This window comes from Strigops habroptila, chromosome 4 (genome assembly GCF_004027225.2).
Source record: "Strigops habroptila isolate Jane chromosome 4, bStrHab1.2.pri, whole genome shotgun sequence".
Taxonomy (NCBI): domain Eukaryota; kingdom Metazoa; phylum Chordata; class Aves; order Psittaciformes; family Psittacidae; genus Strigops; species Strigops habroptila.
Window position 1 is genome coordinate 432,419 of NC_046358.1, and position 22,467 is coordinate 454,885.

The window sequence follows — 22,467 nt, forward strand, 5'->3', positions numbered from 1 at the left end:
TTGGGGGGCATCTGCCTGCACCCCTGTTCCTGTCCCCACTTGCACTGGTGCTCCACAGCCCTTACAGCCAGTGCCTCCCCCCTTGCCATACACATGGCTTCAGTCACTGCAGATGTGTCCTCCCAGGTGCAGAGCTAAGGGGAAGCAGCTGCTTTGGAGCATCTGAGGTTCCTAATTAGCTTTAATTGTATGTTAGTAATTAGCTTTAATTGCCTCAGAGACCACTCTGGAGGTACCTGCTTGCAGGTCTGTGATGGGCAGTGGGATGCGGCCATGAGCTTGAAGAGACAGGACCCAGAGGTGACCCCAAGAGGCTGCCAGTCCCAGGGGTCCCATAGGGACACAGTGTCTGATCCCTGTTGTGGATGGGGTTTGGGAACAGGGAGGAAGCCTTGGCCTGTGCTTTTCCTCTTTGTATACCAAGGGGAAAGACTGTTTTGGAGCCCAGAGCTCCTCTCCCACCTGGGCACCGTTTCTGGGTTACAGTCAAAGCCTGGTCTGGTTTCTGCATGAAAGTTATTCCCTGATGGGAAAATCATGGGATCTTCTCCCATTGCTGCTGCTCCTGGATCGACCCGGCACTGGTGAGCACTGGGCAGGGCACTGGGGGTCCTCTGGAGGGTATCTCTGCCCTGGGGTCAGCTGAGAGCCTCTTTGCGTGGGGTACACAGGCCATTCTGTTTTCTCCAAGCAAAGTGAGTCTCTCGCTGTGTGAAATTCCTCCTTGTCCCCCTGGGTCGGTGGCCTGGTGAGCTGTGTGAGGGCAGGGTTGTGGAGCAGGAACAGGGAAGATCTCAGTCCACAGAGAGCAGGTTGGAGCCTGGCTTCAGCGCAGGCACCGCAGCGGGTGCTGAGCTCCTGGTCTCGATGTGCCAAAGGGCTTCGCAGGCCACGGCCCCTGCAAATGGCTCCTGGTGCCTTGGAGGAGGCTCCACGGCTGCTGCACCGGGAGGGGAGCTGAGGGGTTGCCATCATGACCAGACCTTGCACCGGACCCCCCCAAGGACCCTGCACGGCGCTGGGATGGAGGATGGAGGCGGCTGGAGCTCCCGTCCCATCCCTTCAGCGGGAGCCGCAGCCTGGATGCCTGCAGCAGGGAGAGGTGAGGGACCGGGGGTTCGGCTCTTGCGGATGATCCAGATCTCGACTGGCACCTCCTGGGGGCAAAGGCAGGGACACGGGAACTGATGGAGGGAAACACTAATGGGGGTGCACGGGGTGAAGTAGGAGCTGAAGACGTGGAGGTGCTGCGGGGGGAGCGGAGGCTGGTGATGGATCAGGGCGTCCCTGTGCAGCAGGAGGTGGATTTGGGGCTGCAGGATGCTGCTGCTGTGAAGCCGGAGCACGGCTTGGGGAGCCCCAAACCCGGGGGAAGCGGGGGGGTGTCAAGCAGAAGCTGTCTCTGGTTCACCCCAGCACCGAAAATGCCCCTTTCCCCCCCACCCCCTCCGCCAAAGAAGCGATGAGCGGGGCCGCGGGTGGCTGGGGCCGAGGGGAGAGGTTCAGCCCCGGGGGATGCGGCACCCTGATGGCCCCTGAACCCCCCTTCAGCCCCCCCAAAGCCGGTCCCGGGAGGGGGATGACGCTGAGACCGCCCCGCTCATTACACTGGTGAGCGGGAGCACCAGCCCCGCCCCCGGCGCCCGATGCGGGGGGGCAGAGCCGAGCCGGGCAACCCAGCGCATCCCATCGCATCCCGCATCGCCCGCAGCATCCCAGCGCATCCCGTATCGTAGCGCATCCCAGTTCCAGCGGAGCGGGAAGCGGAGCAGCGGCACCGGGCCCGGCTGGGAATCGCCGCACCCCCCGGGGCCGGGACCCGGCCCGTTACCGCGGCCGCTGATGCCGGAGCTGTGGGGGGGGTCCCGGTCCCCGTCCCCGCTCTCTTCCGATCCCCGGTGACTCCACCTGCCCCCAGGTATCGCTCAGTGGCGGCGGGATCCGGGGGCCGGGGTGGGAATGGGGCGGGATCTGGGCACCGGGATCGGGTCCAAGGCAGCGGGGAGCGAGTTTGGGCCCGAGCCCAAATCTCCGTGTTCGGTCAAGTTCTGGCTGCGGGTCCGTTTTCCCGGTGACAACCGCGGCAGCAGCTCGGTGGGTCCCGCTGCTCTGATGGAGGCCGGGCAGGATGAGGATGGGAGAGTGGAAAAGCTGCGCTCGGAGCCGGGACGGTGCGTGCGAGCAGCGGGGCTGGAGGGGAGGATGATGCTGCTGGAGCACCGAGCTCACCCGTGAGATGAGTTTAGCCCGGTCCCAGCCTTCCGCAAACCCGGGCAGGGGGGGTCTGAGTCTGGGAGGAGGAAGAGGATGAACGCGGGGATCACTGCTGCGCTTTGGGACTTGGGATGTGACATTCCAGGATTGCGGCACGCTCCGGAGCTGTGTGGGGCTGTACCCGTGGTGGTCCAGCAGCTCCGGGACCAGCAACCGGGGTTCTGCATGAGCTGTTTGGGCCTCGGATGGTCCCGATGCCACAGTGACTCCCCCTCCCGATGTCTGCAGGGAGGTCCCCCCCCTTCCAGAGGGGACACGCGGTTCTGTTGCTGTTTCTCTCCCCACATGGAGTGGTTTTATCGTCCCCCCAAGCAGGAAAAGGCCCCGGAGCTCTGCAGCAGCTGAGCAGGACAGGGGGGATGCGGCGGGCGAAGGTTCTGCCGAGCCTGGAACCCCTCGGGTTTGGCTTTCCCAGGCAGGGATCTGAACGGCGGGTCGGGGCGGAGGGGGAGCATCTCGGTGCGATGCTCACAGGGAATCGCTCAGTTGACATAAGCCGCAGCAAATCCCTCCCCGAGCTCCTTCCCTCCCGGCGGGGAAAGGCCGGTGCCGCTCTGCTGAGAGCGGCGGGTTCAGTGCCTGAGCTGGAGCCTGCAGTCGGCTTCTGCCTGCGGGTGGTGCCTCGGGAAGGTGCTGCGGAGAGCTCCCGAGGAAGGGATGTTTGGGGAGGAAAGCTTTGAAAGCAATGGAAAACTGGGAATTCTTTCAAATTTTGGAATTTCTTTCCCATTTCCAAAAGGAATTGCAAGGAAACGGTGGGTTTTTCCAAGGAGGGGTTGTCCTTCTGCAGAGAAAGTTGGTCCTGGAAAACTTCTGTATTTTCATTTCACTGGGAAGCAGGAACAGGAGCGGAGCCTCCTGTGTGGGCACAGGGGGGTTCAGGACATAAAAAGAGGCTGTTTGGGGTGAATCTCTGTAGTGTTGCACTGTTGGGATGTCAGTGCGGATCTCCAGTGCTGAACCTGTGCCTTAAGCTGAGCTCAGTCCATGCATGACACGAGTTCAGCATGTTCTCAGCCAAGAGGTTGCTGGGTGTTTATCTGTTGCACACGGGGTCACAGCTGAGGAAGGAGGTTGGGGATGAAATGGGCATCTCCAGCCCTGCTGGCATTTGGGTGAGGGACTTGATTCCATTTAGGAGACCCCCCTCCTCCTGCTGTTATCACCCCCTTGCAGAGGATGTTCCCAGCCACATCAGACCAGCGTGGTTGATAGTTTACGCTGTAACACACTGCAACTTCCACCTTTCCCTGTTAAAATCCAAGCCCAAATGGTTTGGGAGGGGCTTGGTCATCCCCACAGTGCCTGAGCATCCGAGCTGAGCTGGGAGATGGAACCCAGGTATCAGTGACTGTCCGCCCGAGGCCAATCCTGCTCTTCCTCCCATGTCATGGGTGGGCTCTGGGGCTGTGTGAGCCCTGGAGGGGACTTGGAGGGGCAATGGAGATGGGAGAGGGGAGGGTCAAGTGAGGTCCCTGCGCTTGGGTATCCAGGATCACCGTTTGTGGGATCATTGCATCAGCAGATCATGATCCTTGGTCTCCTGGCACAGACGCTGGGGAGCCGGGGGAAGCCGGCAGGATGCTGGCTGGGTTCCTGTTGGATTTAGTTGTTGGGTGTTTGGGGGGGATCCCAAATCCCTTTTGCACAGTGGATAGAGCCTGGATCAGTCCCCTTTGGCATCGCAGGATGCCTTCGCTGGGCTCTCTTCAATGAGCAGCTTCCTTGTGTTTAGGATGCAGCTCACGTAGGGCTCACCTGGGAAAACCCCTTCAGTGAGGAAGGCAATGGAGCTTTCTGCTGCAGGAATTGACTCCTGGGGAGCGACATCCCCTGGATGGAGAGCAGCAAAGAGCTTAAAGTGCTCCTGGAGGGGAAACATCACACAAAGAGCAATGGAAACTGGACCTATTAAATACTCCCAGGGCAGATCGTGCAGCTCCCAGCGGAGTTTCAGCCCCTTCCTTAGCTCCTGTTGGTGACTGAGATACTTCAGTGCACGTTTGCTCCGTGCCTGGAAGAGCTGCCGAGGCCAGGAGCGATGGAGGGGCAGCAGCTCTGGAGCTCAGCCCCCAAAGGCAGCAGGTTTCTCATGTCTGCCTTTATCCTGACTAGTTTTCCCGTGTGTTTCAGGCTGTCCCAGCTGCCGGGAGCGTTTGCCATGGACCAGGGGCACGTCAGCAGCCACCGCCTGAGTGGTGAGTACCTGCACCAGCCCGGGGGGACACGGAGTTGCTCCCGAGGGATTGTCCATCCTCCTGCAGAAACCCTTTGCTGTGCACACACTGAGATTTGGTTTCCTAATACAAGGGTAAAACCCTCAACTCCCCCCCACCAAGCTTTCCAGCAGTGAGCAGGGACAAGTGGGAAGCGGGATCCCAGCTGAGCTGGGATTTGTTACTCAGAAGCAGGAGCCAGTAAAGGGTTGTTTTGGCCCAAATTTTGCCCCGTTCCCATAGCGGGAACGTGGGAACTCCTTGGAGCTCGATGGCTCCGTGTGCGGGAGCGCCCTGGAAAGCTGCATCGGTGCTTCCCCAGTGTCCTCAGCTGGGATGTGGGGATAAATCACAGCCCTTTGCACATCAGAAGGGGTTGGGGCGGAGGGAGCAGGACCCAGCTCCTACTCTGAGGCTTTAACCCCTCAGATCCCTCTGGGCTGCTCGTGACCCTCTGGAGGGCTCAAGATCCGGGTTTGGATGCGAACAGCCGGTTCCCTCTGGGAGCCCCTTTGCTGGGCTCCTGCCGGAGGTCCAGGAATGCCGCGGCTGTGCTCGGCTCTAGGAATTTCCCTGTCTCGGGCGTTCTCCGGCTCCGAAGCCGCTGCCGAAGGCAGGAGCGCTGCGATGCGGCGCGGGGCTCCCCCGGCAGGAGGAACCCGGTTTGGTCTCTTCCCCCTCTTCCTTTGTGCTCGGCTCAGTGAGTGGTGTCGCTGATGTGCGGGAGGCTGGTGCAATGCAGCAGGAGCTCAGCCGAGCAGCGCTGCCGCCGCCAGCCCCGGCTCCCCCCCGGTACCGCCGGCAGCGCTCGGGGGTCGGTTTGGTTGGTTTTCGTTTCCCATGTTTCTGGATTTCCCCGGCAGCCCCAGCCTGTGGTACCCAGCAGTGCGGGTCTCCCTGTGCTGGATGGACAGGGTGATGCAGATGTGCACTGTGCACATCTGGATGGGGAAGGGACCCCGGTACTCCGGGGTGATGCAGCCGTTCGCTGATTTCCCTCCTTTCCTGGGTAAATACCCGTGCGCTTCACTTCCCGTGAGAGCAGAGCGAGCACTGGGATGGTTTTGGCTCCCAAACCTGCTGTCTGTCCCATTTGCCACCCGCCCAAGCAGGACAACGCAGTTTATCCCCCACTTTGGCCGATCCCATGCTCATAGCTCAGAGCTGAGCTCCAGGCATGGAAGCAGCCGCAGATGGAGGCTCCCCCCGGGCCGTGGCCCGCTCACGGTGCCCCCTGTCCCCCCGCAGTGACCGCGAGCCCCCCACGGTGGGAGATCGGGATCTACGCCGCCGGCGCCGTGGTGCTGCTGGGGGTGGCTGCGCTCAACCTCTGGAAGCTCTGGCGCTCCGGGACCTACCCGGCACCTTCCCCCTTCCCCAACTACGACTACCGGTACCTGGAGCAGAAGTACGGGGCGGCGCACTTGGGCACCAAACCCAAGGTAAAGGGGTGGAAACCTTCACTGGCCTCCTTTCCCTTTGCAACACGGAGCTGCTGGAGGGTCAGAACCATCCCCAGCATCCTCTGTGCTGCTGGGGAGTGGGGGGGGGTGTCAGCATGGAGCTGGGTCACAGGAGCTGTGGAAGGTGCAGGGTTTTTTGCAGCAGCTTGTGGCCTGGCAGAGGCTGTCAGACATCCAGAAAGGCGGCAGCGGATCCCTGCTGTCCCCTGGTTTTTATGGAATCCCAGAGTGGTTTGTGTTGGAAGGGAGCTCAAAGCTCCTCCAGTCCCAACCCCCTGCCACGGGCAGGGACACCTTCCACTAGAGCAGGTTGCTCCAAGCCCCTGTGTCCAACCTGGCCTTGAACACTGCCAGGGATGGGGCAGCCACAGCTTCTCTGGGCACCCTGTGCCAGCGCCTCAGCACCCTCACAGGGAAGAGCTTCTGCCTCAGAGCTCATCTCAATCTCCCCTCTGGCAGGTTAAAGCCATTCCCCTTGGCCTGTCCCTACAGGCCCTTGTCCAAAGCCCCTCTCCAGGTTTCCTGGAGCCCCTTTAGGCACTGGAGCTGCTCTAAGGTCTCCCCTTCAGGAGCCTTCTCTTCTCCAGGCTGCCCCAGCCCAGCTCTCTCAGCCTGGCTCCAGAGCAGAGCTGCTCCAGCCCTCGCAGCAGCTCCGGGGCCTCCTCTGGCCTCGCTCCAACAGCTCCATGTCCCTGTTGTGCTGTTGCCCCAGAGCTGGATGCAGGATGCAGGGGGGGTCTCACAGAGCACAGCAGAGGGGGGGGATCACCTCTAATTCCCTGTTGCTGTTGCAGCGAGGGGTGACCCCGGGGGCACAGAGGGGGCTGGAGAAGACATCACCCACCCGCAAGAGCAGCCTGAGGGCAGATGACACCTTGGAGAGCATCAACGAGCTGGGGAGCCTGGAGCTGATGAGCAGGGACCTGGGCCTGGCCGCCTACGGCCCCCTGAGGAAATCCATCTCTGCCGACTCGCTGAGCTCCATCTCGTCCATTGGGAACAACTTTGGGCAGGAATTCACAGTGGGGCAGGTGGAAGTGTCCATGGAGTACGATGCAAAGGCGGCTGCCCTGCACGTGACGCTGCTGCAGGGCAAGGACCTGCTGGAGAAGGAGGACGCTCGCTTTGAGTCCTGCTTCATGCGCGTCAGCCTGCTCCCGGCCGAGCAGATCGTCGGCATCTCCCGGGTGAGCTCCTCTGCGTGGAACCCCCATTGCATGTGGTGCTTGGGTTCAGCATCCCTTGGCTGAGCTCCCCAGGGCAGCGATTGGGCCTTGGTAGACATAGAATCATGGAGTGGTTTGGGTTGAAGGAACCTTAAAGCTCCTCCAGATCCAACTCCCTTCCACTAGAGCAGGTTGCTCCAAGCCCCTGTGTCCAACCTGGCCTTGAACACTGCCAGGGATGGGGCAGCCACAGCTTCTCTGGGCACCCTGTGCCAGCGCCTCAGCACCCTCACAGGGAAGAGCTTCTGCCTCAGAGCTCATCTCAATCTCCCCTCTGGCAGGTTAAAGCCATCCCCCTTGTCCTGTCCCTACAGGCCCTTAGGAAGAGCCCCTGGGGTTGGTTGGTGCAGGATTTTTGGAGCCCTGCTTGGGGGAATGTTCAGCATTCCACAGTATAGAGGGATCCTGGATGTGTTTGTGCATGAGTCCTGGCAGAGGCAGAAGTTCCTCCCTCTTGGCTGGGGTGGGTGATGACTTTGCTCTCTCTGTGTGGCTTATGGCAAGTTTTCCCACTCGGTTTTCCCTGCTCCAGGTCTGGGGATGCTTGCTGAAGATGGAAGAGCAGTTTGGGGTGGGATATGGGGGGGAGGCAGCGCTTTGGGCACATGATGTCCCCATGTGCTCTGTCCCCCTGTCGCAGCCTCCTCATCATTCCGTGGCACTTCCCCTCCTCTCATGGGATGTGGCAGCCGATGAACCAGGCAGCTGCACCGCAGGGCCAGGCTCAGAGGGGATTTGGGGTGAAACCTCCCTTCGTATGTGCCCCAAATCTGCTCTGGGAAAGCCGGAGCCATGTTTCCGTTTGAGCAGCTGCTTTGGGCAGAGCTCAGCTCGGCCCGTTCGATCCCATCAGGATGCTGAGGAAGGAGGAGGAAGCTCCATCCCACGGGAGAGCCGTGTCCATGGGGATGGAGGCTTCGCTCCAGCAGCACAGCCCCGCTGCCTTCAGTGCTCACTGCGCCCTTTAACAGCGTTTCCCCACCCGAGGATCAGGCTCGTTATTTATGCTCTGAGATATTCATTATTTAGCGTCATTATTTATAATTCACCAGCACCATTTACCCTCTTCTGCTGCCCTGAGGCCACCCATAAACACACATTTGGTGCTTTTCCCTTCATGCTTTGCAGTACTTGTGGTTGTTTGGGGTTTTTCGATAGCAGCTGATGCTCCTGTGGTACTTCTCATCCAAAGAGCCCAAAACACAGCGTCTGCTGCACTCAGCCTTCAGTGCTGTGAAGCAGAGAGTGCGAAGCTGCTCTTCCTATAGAGGCACATTAATCCCTTGGGATGCTGGAGGTCGGTGGTACCCTATGGGAGTGCAGGGACTGCTGTGCTGGGAGAGGGTGATGAGGGTACCTCAGAAACTGCTTCGTGTCCTTCATCTCAAGGATGGAGCAGGTCTGGGAGACAGACAGACATGAGACAGTCCTTGGGGTGAGATGAACCAGCTCCTCACTGCTGCTGGGCAGTCTGGTGGCTCTTCATAGAATCCCAGACTGGTTTGGGTTGGAAGGGACCTTAAAGCTCCTCCAGCCCCAACCCCCTGCCATGGGCAGGGACACCTTCCACTAGAGCAGGTTGCTCCAAGCCCCTGTGTCCAACCTGGCCTTGAACACTGCCAGGGATGGGGCAGCCACAGCTTCTCTGGGCACCCTGTGCCAGCACCTCAGCACCCTCACAGGGAAGAGCTTCTGCCTCAGAGCTCATCTCAATCTCCCCTCTGGCAGGTTAAAGCCATTCCCCTTGGCCTGTCCCTACAGGCCCTTGTCCAAAGCCCCTCTCCAGGTTTCCTGGAGCCCCTTTAGGCCCTGGAGCTGCTCTAAGGTCTCCCCTTCAGGAGCTTCTCTTCTCCAGGCTGCCCCAGCCCAGCTCTCTCAGCTGGTCTCTGTAGGATGAGGTGATGGGCTCCTGGAGCCCAATGGGTTCAGGGCTGAGCCCCCAGTTCCCGCAGCAGGACCCTTTTCCCACCGCAGCCCCAACTCTGGGTGGGTGGGGGGAGCTGGTTCTCTGCTTTACTCCATGACGCTTCCTTTTAGGACAAACCCTGGTCTGTGGGCGGTACCTCGGCTGCTGAATGAAATAGAGCTGGAGTGGGCGAAATCTAGTCTCTAAAGACATGATTTTGGAGCAATTCCCCCCCACAGCACTTTGGGCCAGGCAGTGACCAGCACCTGCAGGATGCGGCCACAGGGAGCTACTGTGGTTGGGTGGAGAATACCTTTCATCCCATGGAGGCTGGCACCAGCTCCCTTGGGCAGGGGATGAGCTGCCCTCACCACCCCAGAGCCAAGCACCCTCCTCGCAGTTCCCATGGGAGAAACAGGGTAGATCCTGGACACAGCCCCACAACGTGGTGTGTCTGAAGGGAACATCCCCCTCCCTGCGCAGATCCAGCGCAGCGCTGGTGCTGTGGCCTTCGAGGAGCGGTTCTCGGTGCCGCTGGAGCCCGCGGCGCTGGAGGAGCAGAGTCTGCGCTTCTCCGCCTTCGGCATCGACGAGGACGAGCGGAACGTCAGCACCGGCGTGGCCGAGCTCAAGCTCTGCGACCTGGACCTGGCCACGCGGCCCTTCAACGCCTGGCTCTACCTGCAGGACATGAACAAGGTGAGCAGGGGCTGGTCCAGCTCCCACCCGGGCTTTGGGGTTCTCCTCTCTGCTGGGCTGGGGTCAATGGTTGATGGGACATTGTATCCCTGGGGTTGATGCTGATGGCATGTTGTGTCCCTGGGGTCAATGCTGGTGGGGTGTTGTGTCACTGGTTGATGTGATGTTGTGCCCCTGGGTTGATGCTGATGGGATGTTGTGTCCCTGGGGTCAATGGTTGATGGGATGTTGTGTCCTTGTATCGATGCTGATGGGACATTGTGTCTGTAGGCAGTGGACACGGTGGGGGAGATCCTGCTGTCCCTGAGCTACCTGCCCACAGCTGAACGCCTCACCGTGGTGGTGGTCAAAGCCAAGAACCTCGTGTGGACCAACGGCAAAGTGACCGCAGGTGAGCAGCGATGCCAGTGGTGCAGGGCCCCCTGGTCTTGGGTTGGCTGGAGAGGGGCTTTCATCCAGGTTCAGAGAACCATGGAGTGGTTTGGGTTGGAGGGACCTTCAAAGCTCATCTGGTCCGACCCCCTGCAATGAGCAGGGACATCTTCAGCTAGAGCAGACCTCTATAGCGTGACCTTGAATATTCGTAGCAATGGGATATCTACTACCTCTTTGGGGAACCTGTGCCAGTGTCTCACCACCCTCATAGAATAGGGTGAAATAGAAAAACCCACCTCATCATATCTGTTTGTTGTGTTGTGCACTCGGGGTGGGAGAGAGGAACAAGCCTGAAGTGATTCGGGAGAAGAAAAAGCACTTATCCAGTCATTTTCTACTGAAGTTCTGGAGAATGTTCCCACCACTTAGGCCAAGCTGAACAAATGTTCTTCCTTTAACCCCTAATGTCAAACCTATGAACTTAACCCATTACACCACATGGGTGTTCATTGGAGAGGCTCCTGTTGAGGACAGACCCCACCAGGAAGGTCTCCATACCCCAGGACAAGCTCACACTGACGCTGGGTCTTTTCTGTCCCCCACTCTCGCAGACCCCTTCGTCAAGGTGTACCTGCTGCAGGACGGGAGGAAGATCAGCAAGAAGAAGACAGCGGTGAAGAGGGACGACACCAACCCCGTGTTCAACGAGGCCATGATCTTCTCTGTGCCGGCCATCGTGCTGCAGGTCCGTCCCAGCCCGGGGAGGGGGGACACACATCCCATTGCTCCCCGAATCCCTGCACTAGGGAGGGGGTCCTGGGGTCTGAGGGGTTTGGGGGGGTTGTGGGAGCTGTGGGCTGAGGCTGTGTATGTGCATGTGTGGTTTGGGGGATGTACACATGGAGTAGGGGCTATAGGGGATATGTGTGCGTATGAGGGGGTGTATGGGTGGGATATGGCCGTTGAGGGGTGGTTGTGTGAGTTGGGGGTATAGGGGGATGCAGATGTATAGGATGAGGTTGTGCATGTGGATGGGGGCACGTATGGGTTTAGGGGATGTGGGGGAAGAATGGAGGGGTGTGTCAGTATGGGGGTATGGAAGGATGTGTATATATGTATATACAGGGCATGGCAGGGTGTGGGGAGAAGCATATTCAAGTGGGGGGTGGGTATGAATGGGGTGGGGGTACAAGGGATGGGTGTATACTGGGGTGTAGCTATTTTGGGGGGTGTTCATGGGATGGAGGTGCAGGACGTGTACATATGGGTTAGCATTAGGGGTACGTTTGGGTGCAGGTGTGTTTGGGGACACGAACATGGCAGTGAAGCGCTTGGGCTGTTGTGTTCCCCCCCCAGGAGCTGTCCCTGCGGGTGACGGTGGCCGAGTGCGGTGAGGACGGTCGCGCTGACAACACGGGGCACGTCCTCATCGGCCCCGCGGCCAGCGGCATGGGCACCACGCACTGGAACCAGATGCTGGCCACGCTCAGGAGGCCCGTGTCCATGTGGCACCCGCTCCGCAGAAACTAAGGCTGAGGGGGGGTCCCTGCACCCCGGGACAGCGGCACAGGGGGTCGGGGTGGCCGGGAGCCGCCGGGGCTGCAGCCGGGCAGGGGCTGGGCCAGGCTCTGCAGCACTGGGAGGACTGAGCGGCTGGAGCATCCCGCTCCCAAAGCACTGGAGGATGGAGCAGCTCCTTGGCTGTGTCTCACCCCATCCGGGATGTCCTCGCGTGTGCCACGGGCTGTGAATGGACCTGCTGAGAAAGGAGTCTCCATCCAAATGGACCAAATGCAGCACAACCTCCCAGACTGTTCCCGAGTATCCCGGGGGGGCACCAGTGGTGGCCTCGAACATGGACCCTGAGGGCTGCTGGGGATGGGGTGGGCTTCGGTGAAGGGTGGTTTTGGTTGGATGGGAGGATGGAGAGGGATGATAAAGAGCTGGCACGGTGTGGCTTCACTGGGTGAATGTGGTTGCTCTGGGCCAGTGTGGCTTTCCTGGGGGGTTTCAGAGGGATTTTGGTGCCAAAACATTGCCAATGAGGATGGAGAAAGGGAGAAATGACAGCAGAGGAAAAGATCATTGTTACAGGTGGGGTTTCCTTCTGTGTCCTCTCAAGCAGAGCAAATCTCTGCCCCTTGCTGTGGAGGGGTGGCTGGACTTGGCCAAAGGGGGTTCAACCTCTTGGGTTGAAAGAGACCTCTCAGGGCTGAGAGTCATCAGTTGGGGGCAGCTTTTCCCACCCCAGCCCCTTTTCCCAGCAAAACCAACCCTCAGGGCTGCTCCCAGCAGCAAATTCCTGCTCTTTTAACACAGATCTCACAACTGCGGGGGTATTTTTTACAGCCCCCGGCCCTGGAATCCACTTTGACTTGCTCATCCCAAAGCTCCCTCGTTTTACCCAATGTCTGGGTGCAGAGAGGAATGTCCTGGCCCTGTGACAGAAGGCAGAAGCAAGAGTTCCCCGATTTCACCATTTTTAAGCCCAGCTCCTGTTTCAGGGGGAAGGGAGGGGAAAAACCTGGATCCTGGCTCCTGCCGGCAGCAAGGGCCCTGGGTCAGGTTTGGGGTGTTGAGGAGCCAATGGCCACGCTGTTTTCTGGATGGAGGGCTCTGATGGAGCACCCCTATGGCACGGGATGCTCTGGGGACTCATCCCTCACTCCCACCTGCAGCATTCCAGCAGGAAGCTGGGCAGTCGGGGGGTCTGGGGCTGTTTGTTCACCAGAAAGGGGTGAGCGTGGTCAGAGGTGGCTGTTTGAATAATTTGAGCAGGGAAAAGTGTGTGAATGAGCCATTTATCCCAGATTAAAGACAACCCCTCCCGGGCTCGCAGCAATTCTCCTTCCTGCTCATCTCCCTTTCCCGCCTGACCTTCTTTCGGGATGAGGCTGCGATTCCTGCGGCGTTCCCCCCTCGCAGGCACCGCTCTGCTCATTCCCGTTACTCACAGATTCCCTTCTCCCACCCTCTGCCTCCTCCTCCCAACCCAGCGCAGGAGCCCCGTGTCCCATCTGCTGCCAGCGGGGCCGGTGCCATCCCGCCGCGGGCTGACGCACACCGGCCCTGGGCATGGGGGTATGAGCCAGGGCAGCGCCGGGCTGGCCCAGGACTGATGGAGGGGTTTGAGGGATGAGGTTTACTGAAGGGTGAGGAGGGTTTTGGATGTGGTTCTCAGCATGTGCCAACAGCAGCTGGAGTTTGGTGGTCAATTTGCTTATGTGCTACCTCACCTTGCGTTTGGGAAGAGACAGATGGAGAAATGCTTGGCTGTCCTGCAGCCCCTGCTGAGCCTTTGGGCAGGATGAGCTGAGGGCCTTCCACTGCTACTGAAATATTGATGGGCAAAATGTGTGCTGTTCAGCCCCAAAATGATGGGGAATATGTGGTTTGGGGCTTTTTGTGTCCCCGTCTCCAGCCATTCCTCTGTGGAGGCACCTCAGCACCTTCATCCTGGGGCCTGTGTGTGCCACCCTGGGGTTAGGTGGCTGCAGTTAGGTGGTGATGGGGTCTGTTGGGTACTGGTACCTGCTTGAAGCCATCAATGAGAAGGGGATAGGGCAGGGGCTGTGGGTGGATGGAGAGGTGCTTTGGAGATGAAGATCAACAAGCAAAAACCATGGAAGATGGATTGGTTTTGGGGGTACAGGACCAGGGAACAGGCAGGGACAGGGGAGTCTGAACGTGCGGCTCCCTCCTGCCTGCGCAGACCTTGCAGGGCTGGACGTGCCTTTGCCGCTGTGGATCTTCCCTCTTGCTTCCCAGGGAGCTTTGCAGGAAGGGCAGGACAGGGAGAAGAAATGCAGCTCCTCTGAGGTGTGGGAAGGGAACAGCAGGCAGTGAAGAGGGAGAGACCTCACCAGTGCTGTGCAGGGGGACAGTGAGAGCAGGCAGTGGATGGCGGCTCTCCCAGAGCATGTTTTGGAGCAGGGTCAAGTCTTGAGGCCTCTCCATCCCCACACAGCCCCAGAGCAGGACTGAGCCCTGCATGGGCCACTTCCCACAGGGATGCATCCCTGGCTGCTGTGTGGACACACCAGTGCCACTCTGACAGTGAGCAGTGCCAGAGGACTGCTGGGCTGGGGCAGTGGAGCTGGAGCACCCACTCTCTTGTCACCCTCCCTGGAGGAGAGGCTCACCAGAGGCTTTCAGCTCCTCTCATGTTCCTGCTCACGGACATTTGTCTTTTTACTGTAGCAGGAGAAACACCCCAGGGGCAGCTGGTTGCTTCAGGCATTTAGTATCCATCTTTACTGGCATTCTCCAGCCTCTCCCTGTACATCCATCACTTTGTCAGTGAGGATAACCAGGACAAACAGAGCTGCTCTCCTTCCTCTGGCTCAGCTCTGTGGTCCAGGGAGACCCAGTGACTCTTTACTGAGGCACATTAGCTCCAGGCTGTCTGTCACCACCCAAAAACGAGAGCTCCCACCTTCCCCTTGGAAGCTTTAGCAGCATCTTTGGCTTTCACAGTCTGACCCGTGACTTCAAGGCTTAAAAGAAGCTGTTGAGCTCCTTCACTTCTCCTTGTCTCTCTTCTTGCTCTTCCTCTGGCTGGTGAGCTCGCTGAGCTTCTTGTCCAGGCGCCGCTGGAGATCGGCTCTCTTGGCCGGGTCCAGGGAATTGTCTTTGGAGCCGCTCCCGGGATACAGGACCCCTTCCCTGCTGATGCGCTGCCGCGCCTGCGCCTTGGCCTTGTCCCCACAGCCATGAACCTGGGGGGGAGACAAAGGACACTGGTGGGAAACAGGGAATGTGATCACACATGTGGGAATGGGGTGTGTTTGCTCCCAGAGCCTGGAATTCCAGTTGTCTTTCACTCCACCCATGTGAACACCTGGATCTTCCTTGGCTTTCACATGAGAGCCAGGAATAAACCAGAGCTCCTGATTTGTTCTCTGCTAACACAGAGAGACTTGGGGGGGGGAAAGGAGTGAAACAGGACAAGTGGCTTGGGAAATAAGAAGAGACCTTCTTAGCCATTATCTGCTGTTCAGTGTCCACTTTTTAATTCAGTGGAATTAAAAAGCTTCATAACACTAATTCTGCGCAGGCAAGCTTTCTCCAACCCCAGTCTGTGCTGAAGCCCAGGCCCTGCTTAAGGTTTAAGCCAAGTTCAAACCATCCTGAATCATCTCCACCAGGTAGGATCCCAGCCTGTTTTGCTGTGACAGACCTCCCTGTCCATGGAGCTGGAACAGCCCCTGGCCCACAGCTCCTGGCCAGGATGGGGATTGCTGAGCCCACGGCCTGATCTGAACCAGCCATAGCTAAGAGATCCTACAGACCTGCCCTGAAACAGGCAGTAACCCCAAATCAGCAGGGGCTGAAGCACAGGCATCAGTCAGTGGGGTCTGCTGTGCTGCATGGGGAGGGGTTCAGCAGCTACAAGGAGGGCATGAGCCATAGAATCGCTGAATGATTTGGGTGGGAAAGGACCTCAAAGCTCCTCCAGCTCCAACCCCCTGCCCCGGGCAGGGACACCTTCCACTAGAGCAGGTTGCTCCAAGCCCCTGTGTCCAACCTGGCCTTGAACACTGCCAGGGATGGGGCAGCCACAGCTTCTCTGGGAAAAGTCTGTGCCAGCGCCTCAGCACCCTCACAGGGAAGAGCTTCTGCCTCAGAGCTCATCTCAATCTCCCCTCTGGCAGGTTAAAGCCATTGCCCTTGGCCTGTCCCTACATCCCTTGTCCAAAGCCTCTCTCCAGGTTTCTTGTTGGTCCCTTTAGGCACCTCTCCTCTGAATAGGACGAGAGGCTCAAGCCCCTTCAGATGCCTCCAGACATGTGCTGGAGCCCCCGTTATGGCCAGGCTGGGGTAGGAGGTCTCAGGCTATTTCACACTGAAGCCTCATAACATCTGGGAAAAAGGCTGAACATTGAGAAGCAACAGAAACTCGTTGACATGGATTTCATCCTTCCAATGGTGTCTTGTTGGAGGTCTCATTGCAATTCAGCAGGGAGAGACAGTTCTGCAGGAAAGAAATTTACATCCACACTGGATTGTGAATGACCATGAATACAGCGATTCTTTGCCATGGAAACAGATAGTGCTTGACAGGGGGAACATCCATGTGGAGGATTTATAGGTCAGCTGCTAAATGTTGCTAAGCTCCATGCAGTGAAGAGCTGCGCCTGAGGGATGCGGGACGAGGATGATGGGCACAGGAGGCTGCAGCTCAATGGATAATCATCACCTCTCAGCTCATGTCCTTGTCACAGCCACGTCAGCTCTGCCCCCAGGACTCAAACCCTGAGGCCAGCTTGCAATGAGCATCATGCTGCCAAGCCTGGAGGCTTGAACTTGTCTGCCTGCCTCTGCACCCAAACAGAAAGATGAAGCCTGACATCACTTTAACCTTAGTTTCCTTCCTTCCTTCCCAGATCCGGGGAGGAAAGGGCTGTCAAGCAGCTACGGATGAACTGCAAGACAGAAGCTGTTGGTTCAGTGGCCATCACACTCCCACGTTGGTGCAGGATGTTACAGAGCTGCTGAGATGCCTGATCAAGAGTCCTCCACCGCAAGAAAGCACAGCAGAGGAGGCAGAGGGACTGCTGCCACTCAGCTATGGATGGGAGCTAGAGCTGAGGCTGCACAGTGTGGAGCAGCTCAGCTCCAAGCCAGCAAGGCACTTAAGGAAATGCCTAATTGCTGCTCTGTGCGGGCTCAAGCCTTGTCTTGTCCCCAGGCTGCAGAGCGAAGCTGCAGAGAACTGGGAACAGTGTGTCCAGACTCCCTCAAGTCACCGCCTTAGGCTCATGCCTCTCTGTCCTCTCTGCCTTGCTTTATCCTGCACAGCCGGGAGTGTAAATCAGAATCATAGAATGGTTTGGGTTGGAAAGGACCTTTAGATCATCCAGTTCCATCCCCCTGCCAGAGAATGGTACAGAAGGGCACAAAGCAAGAGAGGGAAGCAGCAGCAGCTCTCAGGAGGCAGCGTGCAGAGCCCAGATGTTAACATCTGCAGCTCCAGCTAAAGCTCTGCCAGAGAGGGTTCTGCTTTCAATCCTCCCAAGGAAATCCTGCCTGGGAGCTCCCTCATCAACCCCCTCCCCTGCAGCCCCCCTGTACCTCCGGGATGTGGTGGCTGAGGCAGAAGCGGCGGTGGCAGTGGTGGCAGAGCTGGCCCAGGGTGGTGACACTGGCTTTGCAGCGGAGGAAGCCGCACGTGTTGTCAGCTTTGATGGCAGCAGAAATCAGGGCGTCGATGTCTTCTTCTGCCTCCGCTGGCTTGCCTGGGGAGCAGAGACCACACTGAACCACCTGCACGGACACTGAGAACAACCCCAGCGCACCCGCCTGGGCTGGGGAGGAGCAGCACGAGTCTGGGGGTCACTGTTTGCAGGGACTGGGATTTCAGCCCCCGAGACCTGTCATTCAGAGGCATGAGCTCAGGGCTCCCTCCTGCAGCGTGCCAGGGTGCCTCCCTCTGCTAAAAGGGAAGAGGAAGGGAGTGTGTCTGGCAGGGACGACAGCAGCTCCTGGCTCTGTTTTCCCCTACCTCTGTGATTAGCAGGCTGCACGTCCTTCAGTGTGGGCCAGATACTCCTCTTAGTTCCTCTCCCTACATTTAGGAGCCTCCAATCTAACTCCTGAGCCTGGGAAAGGGTCCCCAGTGGTTTTATTTTGATCTAAGGGAAGTGTCACACCCCTCTCCACAGATGCTGCAGCCAAGTGATGCACGTTCCTGTCAGTCCTCACATCTCTGCACTGACAAGCATCAGCGCTTTCTAAGAGCCACATCCCATGCTCCATGCACACAGAGAAATCCCAAGGCCTGGAGGCACAACTATGAGGATTAAGTTGCACAATCCATTCAAGTAAGCCCCTTAATTGTGCTGGTTATGAATAGAGTGACCTACCTTTGGCTTCACCTTTGTCTTTCTTCCTGCCGCCGGCCTTGGGCTCCTGAGCCTTCCTTGCTGCCTCCTCCCGTCTGGCTTTCTCCCTCTGAACCCTCTCGAGGTGCAGGGCTTTCAGGTCCACCTTCCCCGAGCCCTGGCTGCTCCCTGCTGGCTCAGCAGGGGCAGGGGTTTCGCTGCTGGGGTGCTGTGGCTGAGGAAGGGGATGCTGCTCGCTGGGGGAGGCGGCTGCAGGCAGTGCAGGCTCGGTGGGCTCTTTCCTGCGGACACTGATGTACCGCTCCCTGCCCTCCCCGGTGCTCCCGTGCTGCAGCCCCAGCTCCTCGGCCATCTGGTGAACCAGCATCCGATCGTGGGCATTGAGGGATGGGGGGAAATCCAGCTGCACCTCACTGCTCTCCAGGAAGGCCATCAGCATGGCCCTCAGCCTCTCAGCACCACTTTTTGTCTCCGGGCTCTCCCTCCCAGGTCCGCTTGTGGCCGGGGGGGCCCCGCTGCGTTGTGCTCCCGGCTTTGGACACGCTGCTCTGGCTGCTGCTGCCCTGTGCTTCCCCCCCGGGGGCGGCTGGGGCTTGGGGCCGGGGGCTGCGGGCAGCTTTGCCCCCCGCTGCCGCTCGCTCTGCCCCTCCTGCGGGTAGCTCTGGGGCACGAGGTCGCTGAGGTACTCGAAGGCCGAGCGCACGCGCCCGCGCTGGCCGAGGTGGGCCAGCAGGCGCTGCAGGAAGGGCTGGCTGCCCACCGTGCGCGTGTCGCAGACGATGGCCACGTGGCGCCGGGCGCGCGTCACCGCCACGTTGAGCCGCCGCTCCTCCGCCAGGAAACCCACCTCACCTGCGGGGAACAGGGAATGGGGCGTCAGCGCCTGCGGGGTGGGCTCAACCCAATGGCCCAAGGGTTGCTTTGGAGTCGGCTCTGGTCCCTCACTCGCACTGCTACCTTCATCTTTCTGCCTCTGTATCACCACCTGCAAAGCCTGAGCTACAGCTCCTGGCGTCAGGAGGAGGATGATGGCACATGGAGAGGAGAGACGTTTTCCTGGATGGCCCACAACACAAGGTGAGGCTGGGACCTGGCAGCAAATGCCATATGGAACAACGGGGAGAAGGCTCACTTCGCAACACACAGGAGCTGCAGGTAAAGAAATCCCCAATGTTCTATACCTATACCTGTATTACCAGGGGTGATGGGTTTAAACTGAAATAGGGGAAGTTCAGGTTGGATATAAGCAAGAAGTTCTTCCCTGTGAGGGTGCTGAGGCGCTGGCACAGGGTGCCCAGAGAAGCTGTGGCTGCCCCATCCCTGGCAGTGTTCAAGGCCAGGTTGGACACAGGGGCTTGGAGCAACCTGCTCTAGTGGAAGGTGTCCCTGCCCGTGGCAGGGGGTTGGAGCTGGGTGATTTTAAGGTCCGTTCCAACCCAAACCATTCTGTGATTCCACACACCAACCCCGCGTGTCCCCAGGCTCTTGGTGGTTTAAGTAACAGCTATTTAGGCAGCTCTGCAGGGTTTGCTTCTGAAAGAAGAGCAGCAAAAGCTGGCGAATGCCCAGATGAGTCAGTGAGGCTCAGCTAAGTGAGGAGGGTCCTGCGGGCAGCCTTTGTCTTCCCAGCCCCTGGGGATAATGAGGAGAAGCAGCTCAGATCGCTGCTGGTGTGGTGACCAGCCTGGCTCTGTTTCTGCCCTGCCTTGGCTCAGCAGTGCAGTTTGTGCTGCCTTTGAGGAGCAGGGGGTTGGGGATCCTCTCTCTGTGCTCTGCAGCTGAGAGAATGATTTCCAGCTTCTCTGGTGTGGTTTTGCCTGTTGCAGGTGCCAGTCCAGCTCCTCTGATGGGGCAAGAGGGTTTCCCACTGGATCAGGAATGGCTGGTCCAGGTCCCTGGCCTCCTCTGAACTGAGAAATGCAGCTGCAGAAAGGGTTTGGATTTCTCCCAAGGGCTCTAACAGCATCTCTTGTGCCCTGTACAGACCAGAGCTGTGCCCAGACACCACGAGAAGCTGCCTCCTGCTCCCAGGAGAGACAGAGATTCCTGCCCCACATCTGAGCCTGGGCTGCTGGCTGTGCACGGGAAGGGGTTGGGGACACCCACCTTCACGGGGACACCAGCTCCTCCAAGCAAAGGCGAGGTGAGTCACTCCTGAATAAGACCTATTCTTAGTGCTGTCCCACCTCCGTTCTCCCCCAGCGCTGCTTTCCTGGCTCCAGGCTTTCTAAAAACACCACAACCACCTCCTCCTTCCACATATACCTTCCTCTTTTCCTCTCAGACATCAGCCCTCCCAGCACATACTCAGTGCCTCATCTCCAGCAGCAAAGGCAGCGAGTGCAGCAAGGGATGTGTGTCACCTGAGGAGTGAAAAGGGCAGTGATCCACTAACAGGACAGAGGTGGTTCATGAGGGGTCCCTCCAGCTGCCCCAGAACCCTTCAGCACCTCCAAAGGAGCCTCCTGGCCCCAGGGCAGCAGCTTTTCCCCAGCTATTACCTCTGGCTGCAGCTGCTCATAGGGAAGAACTGGATTTTCTGCTCTAGATTTGCTCCCCACAGAAGCATGTTCTGTGCAGGACGTGCAGTGTCAGCTCCTGCTTCCTCTCCTCAGGGAACTGATTCAGAAGAGGCTCCAAACCCAGGAAATCACCCTCCAAGTTTTCTCCCTTTGTGGGACGTGCTCAGCACTGCAGTAAGTGTGGTGCCAACTGACCTGCCATGCTTAGCACCCTGCTTAAATGATTTCTGAGGCCTCAACAGGCAGGAAACCTTCAGACTACATCCTGGCCTCCTCTCCCTGCTGCCTCCCATGGAGCCTTCCTCTGCAACTCTGACAGCCAAGATGTTCCTTCATAAAACCCCAAAGGCTGAAAGGAAGGTTCCTGCAGTGAATCAATTCAGAGCAAAGTGCCAGAGCCTGTCAGAACTGCAATTAAACCACTTGGCAACATGATGAGAGACCACTGAGCAATCACAGTTCCCGCTTCTGCCCCATTCCCCATGGAGTAACTCCAGCAGTGAAGCCTCACCTTTCCTGTTGGATCTCACGAATGACAGGATCACTGCCTCTTTCTCTCTTCCCTGGAAACCATCGACTGATTTGATTTCTAGCTCTGGGTAGCTGTGGCCAAGGTGCTCTCTCAGCATGTCCACCTGAAAAACATGGGATGGGTATCTTTGAAAGAGAAGCACAAGGTGAGAAGGACTAAAATGGAGCTGTTTTGGTGAAGTCTCTTCCTCTCAAACCCACAAGGATGTGTCACATCTCCCAGAAGTAAAGTGCTGACTCCTGAGGCTGGAAGTGGAAAACACCCAACCAAAACCTCTTCCCTCCATGGCCTCAAGCTGCTTCAGTGTGGACAAGCTGGCCACAAGTGCTGATTACACAGTTTGGTTCTGCTGACTTCCCCCTCTATCTCTCTGGGGCTGTTCTGGTGTCACGGCTGGAGCTGTCAGGGTTTGAATGCAGTTCTGTGTGTGTGCTCTGTGTGCATGCAGCAAGAGAGAGGAGATGCAGGAGGGGGGCAGCTCACCTGCAGGTTGTAGGGGGCTACCACAGCGATGTCTTTTGCCTTCACACCGGCTTCCACCAGGGCTTGGATGTGCAAACCAGCCAGCTGCACCTCCCCTAGGGCAGAGAGCAGAGGGGCTGGTGAGGGGAACCGGCTGCTGGGCAGAGGCTGAAGCTGTCAGCTTCAAGGGACTTGAATGGCTCAGAGCAATTTCCCCACCTTCCCTTAAAGAGCAAGGAAAGGCCAAGGGAATTCCTGCCTGCAGGATTCCCAACCTGGCTTGCTCGGCTCGATGGAGATGTGCTCCACCTCATTCCCAAGGCTGCACTGTGCTTGCTTCCTGCCTTTCCAAGTCACCAGCTCACTTAAGCTGAAGAGCTTTCTGAGCAGCACTTGGCTTTCCCTGGCCTTACTAATCCAAGAGACCAACGATAATCCAGGCAATGGATTTGAAGCAAGACCATAGACTTCACTATAAACTCGGTTCTCTATGCTTTGACTGAAACCCTCCACCTTCCCTTTGCATTCTGCCTTTTCAATCCCTGCACTTCTAAATCCCTGTGACCACATCAGCAAGTTCCATGCTCAGATCCGTGTGCTCAGACCTTCCCATGGGCTGTTTGGGATGGGGCTGCTTCAGAGGGACCTGATGAGGACAAGGCAAATGCAGCTGTGAACTGGTCTATTGGCTGAATTGGTTTCACCCTCTGTTTTGCAGCAAAACAGAGGTATAAACCCCAAACTCTGCAGTGTGCTGCTCCAAAAGGCTGCCTCCCAGATGTGGGAGATGTGCATTGAATCACCTACTCAAAATCCATGAGTTATCTCTGACAAGTCTTCTTGGCTCTTCATCGGGGGACAAGAGCCTTTCCCTGGGCAGCAGGGCCACAGGGGTTGCTGTATGGAAAACAAGAGGCACTTCAATGCTGGTGGGGTTTCAAACAAAAG

At 58.3% G+C, this 22,467-nt stretch overlaps 2 protein-coding genes across 2 annotated transcripts in view; one reads left to right on the plus strand and one right to left on the minus strand.

Annotated features, from left to right (window-relative positions):
• Positions 1–1,773: 1,773 nt before the first annotated feature.
• SYT12 (synaptotagmin 12) lies at positions 1,774–12,724 on the plus strand. Its single transcript, XM_030483540.2, has 8 exons — positions 1,774–1,918; positions 4,408–4,472; positions 5,739–5,932; positions 6,748–7,140; positions 9,569–9,784; positions 10,055–10,175; positions 10,771–10,904; positions 11,516–12,724. The coding sequence occupies exons 2-8, from the start codon at positions 4,436–4,438 to the stop codon at positions 11,687–11,689; spliced, it is 1,269 nt and encodes a 422-aa protein (XP_030339400.1). The 5' UTR covers positions 1,774–1,918; positions 4,408–4,435; the 3' UTR covers positions 11,690–12,724.
• A 1,053-nt stretch (positions 12,725–13,777) lies between these two features.
• Positions 13,778–22,467, minus strand: part of IGHMBP2 (immunoglobulin mu DNA binding protein 2) — a 32,584-nt gene continuing 23,894 nt past the window's right edge. The window contains exons 11-15 of the mRNA XM_030483539.1: positions 21,541–21,635; positions 21,037–21,160; positions 18,025–18,855; positions 17,234–17,397; positions 13,778–14,877 (exon numbers count right to left, since the gene is read on the minus strand). Coding sequence (XP_030339399.1) covers positions 14,680–14,877; positions 17,234–17,397; positions 18,025–18,855; positions 21,037–21,160; positions 21,541–21,635 — 1,412 coding nt within the window. The 3' untranslated portion in view covers positions 13,778–14,679. The remainder of the gene's footprint in view (positions 14,878–17,233; positions 17,398–18,024; positions 18,856–21,036; positions 21,161–21,540; positions 21,636–22,467) is intronic.

Excerpts from the sequence above, each read along its gene's own strand:
- SYT12 (XM_030483540.2), top strand. The coding sequence starts at position 4,436 with ATGGACCAGGGGCACGTCAGCAGCCACCGCCTGAGTG. Across the intron at positions 7,141-9,568 it reads AGATCGTCGGCATCTCCCGG|ATCCAGCGCAGCGCTGGTGC; the intron begins GTGAGCTCCTCT and ends CTCCCTGCGCAG. Across the intron at positions 9,785-10,054 it reads ACCTGCAGGACATGAACAAG|GCAGTGGACACGGTGGGGGA; the intron begins GTGAGCAGGGGC and ends TTGTGTCTGTAG.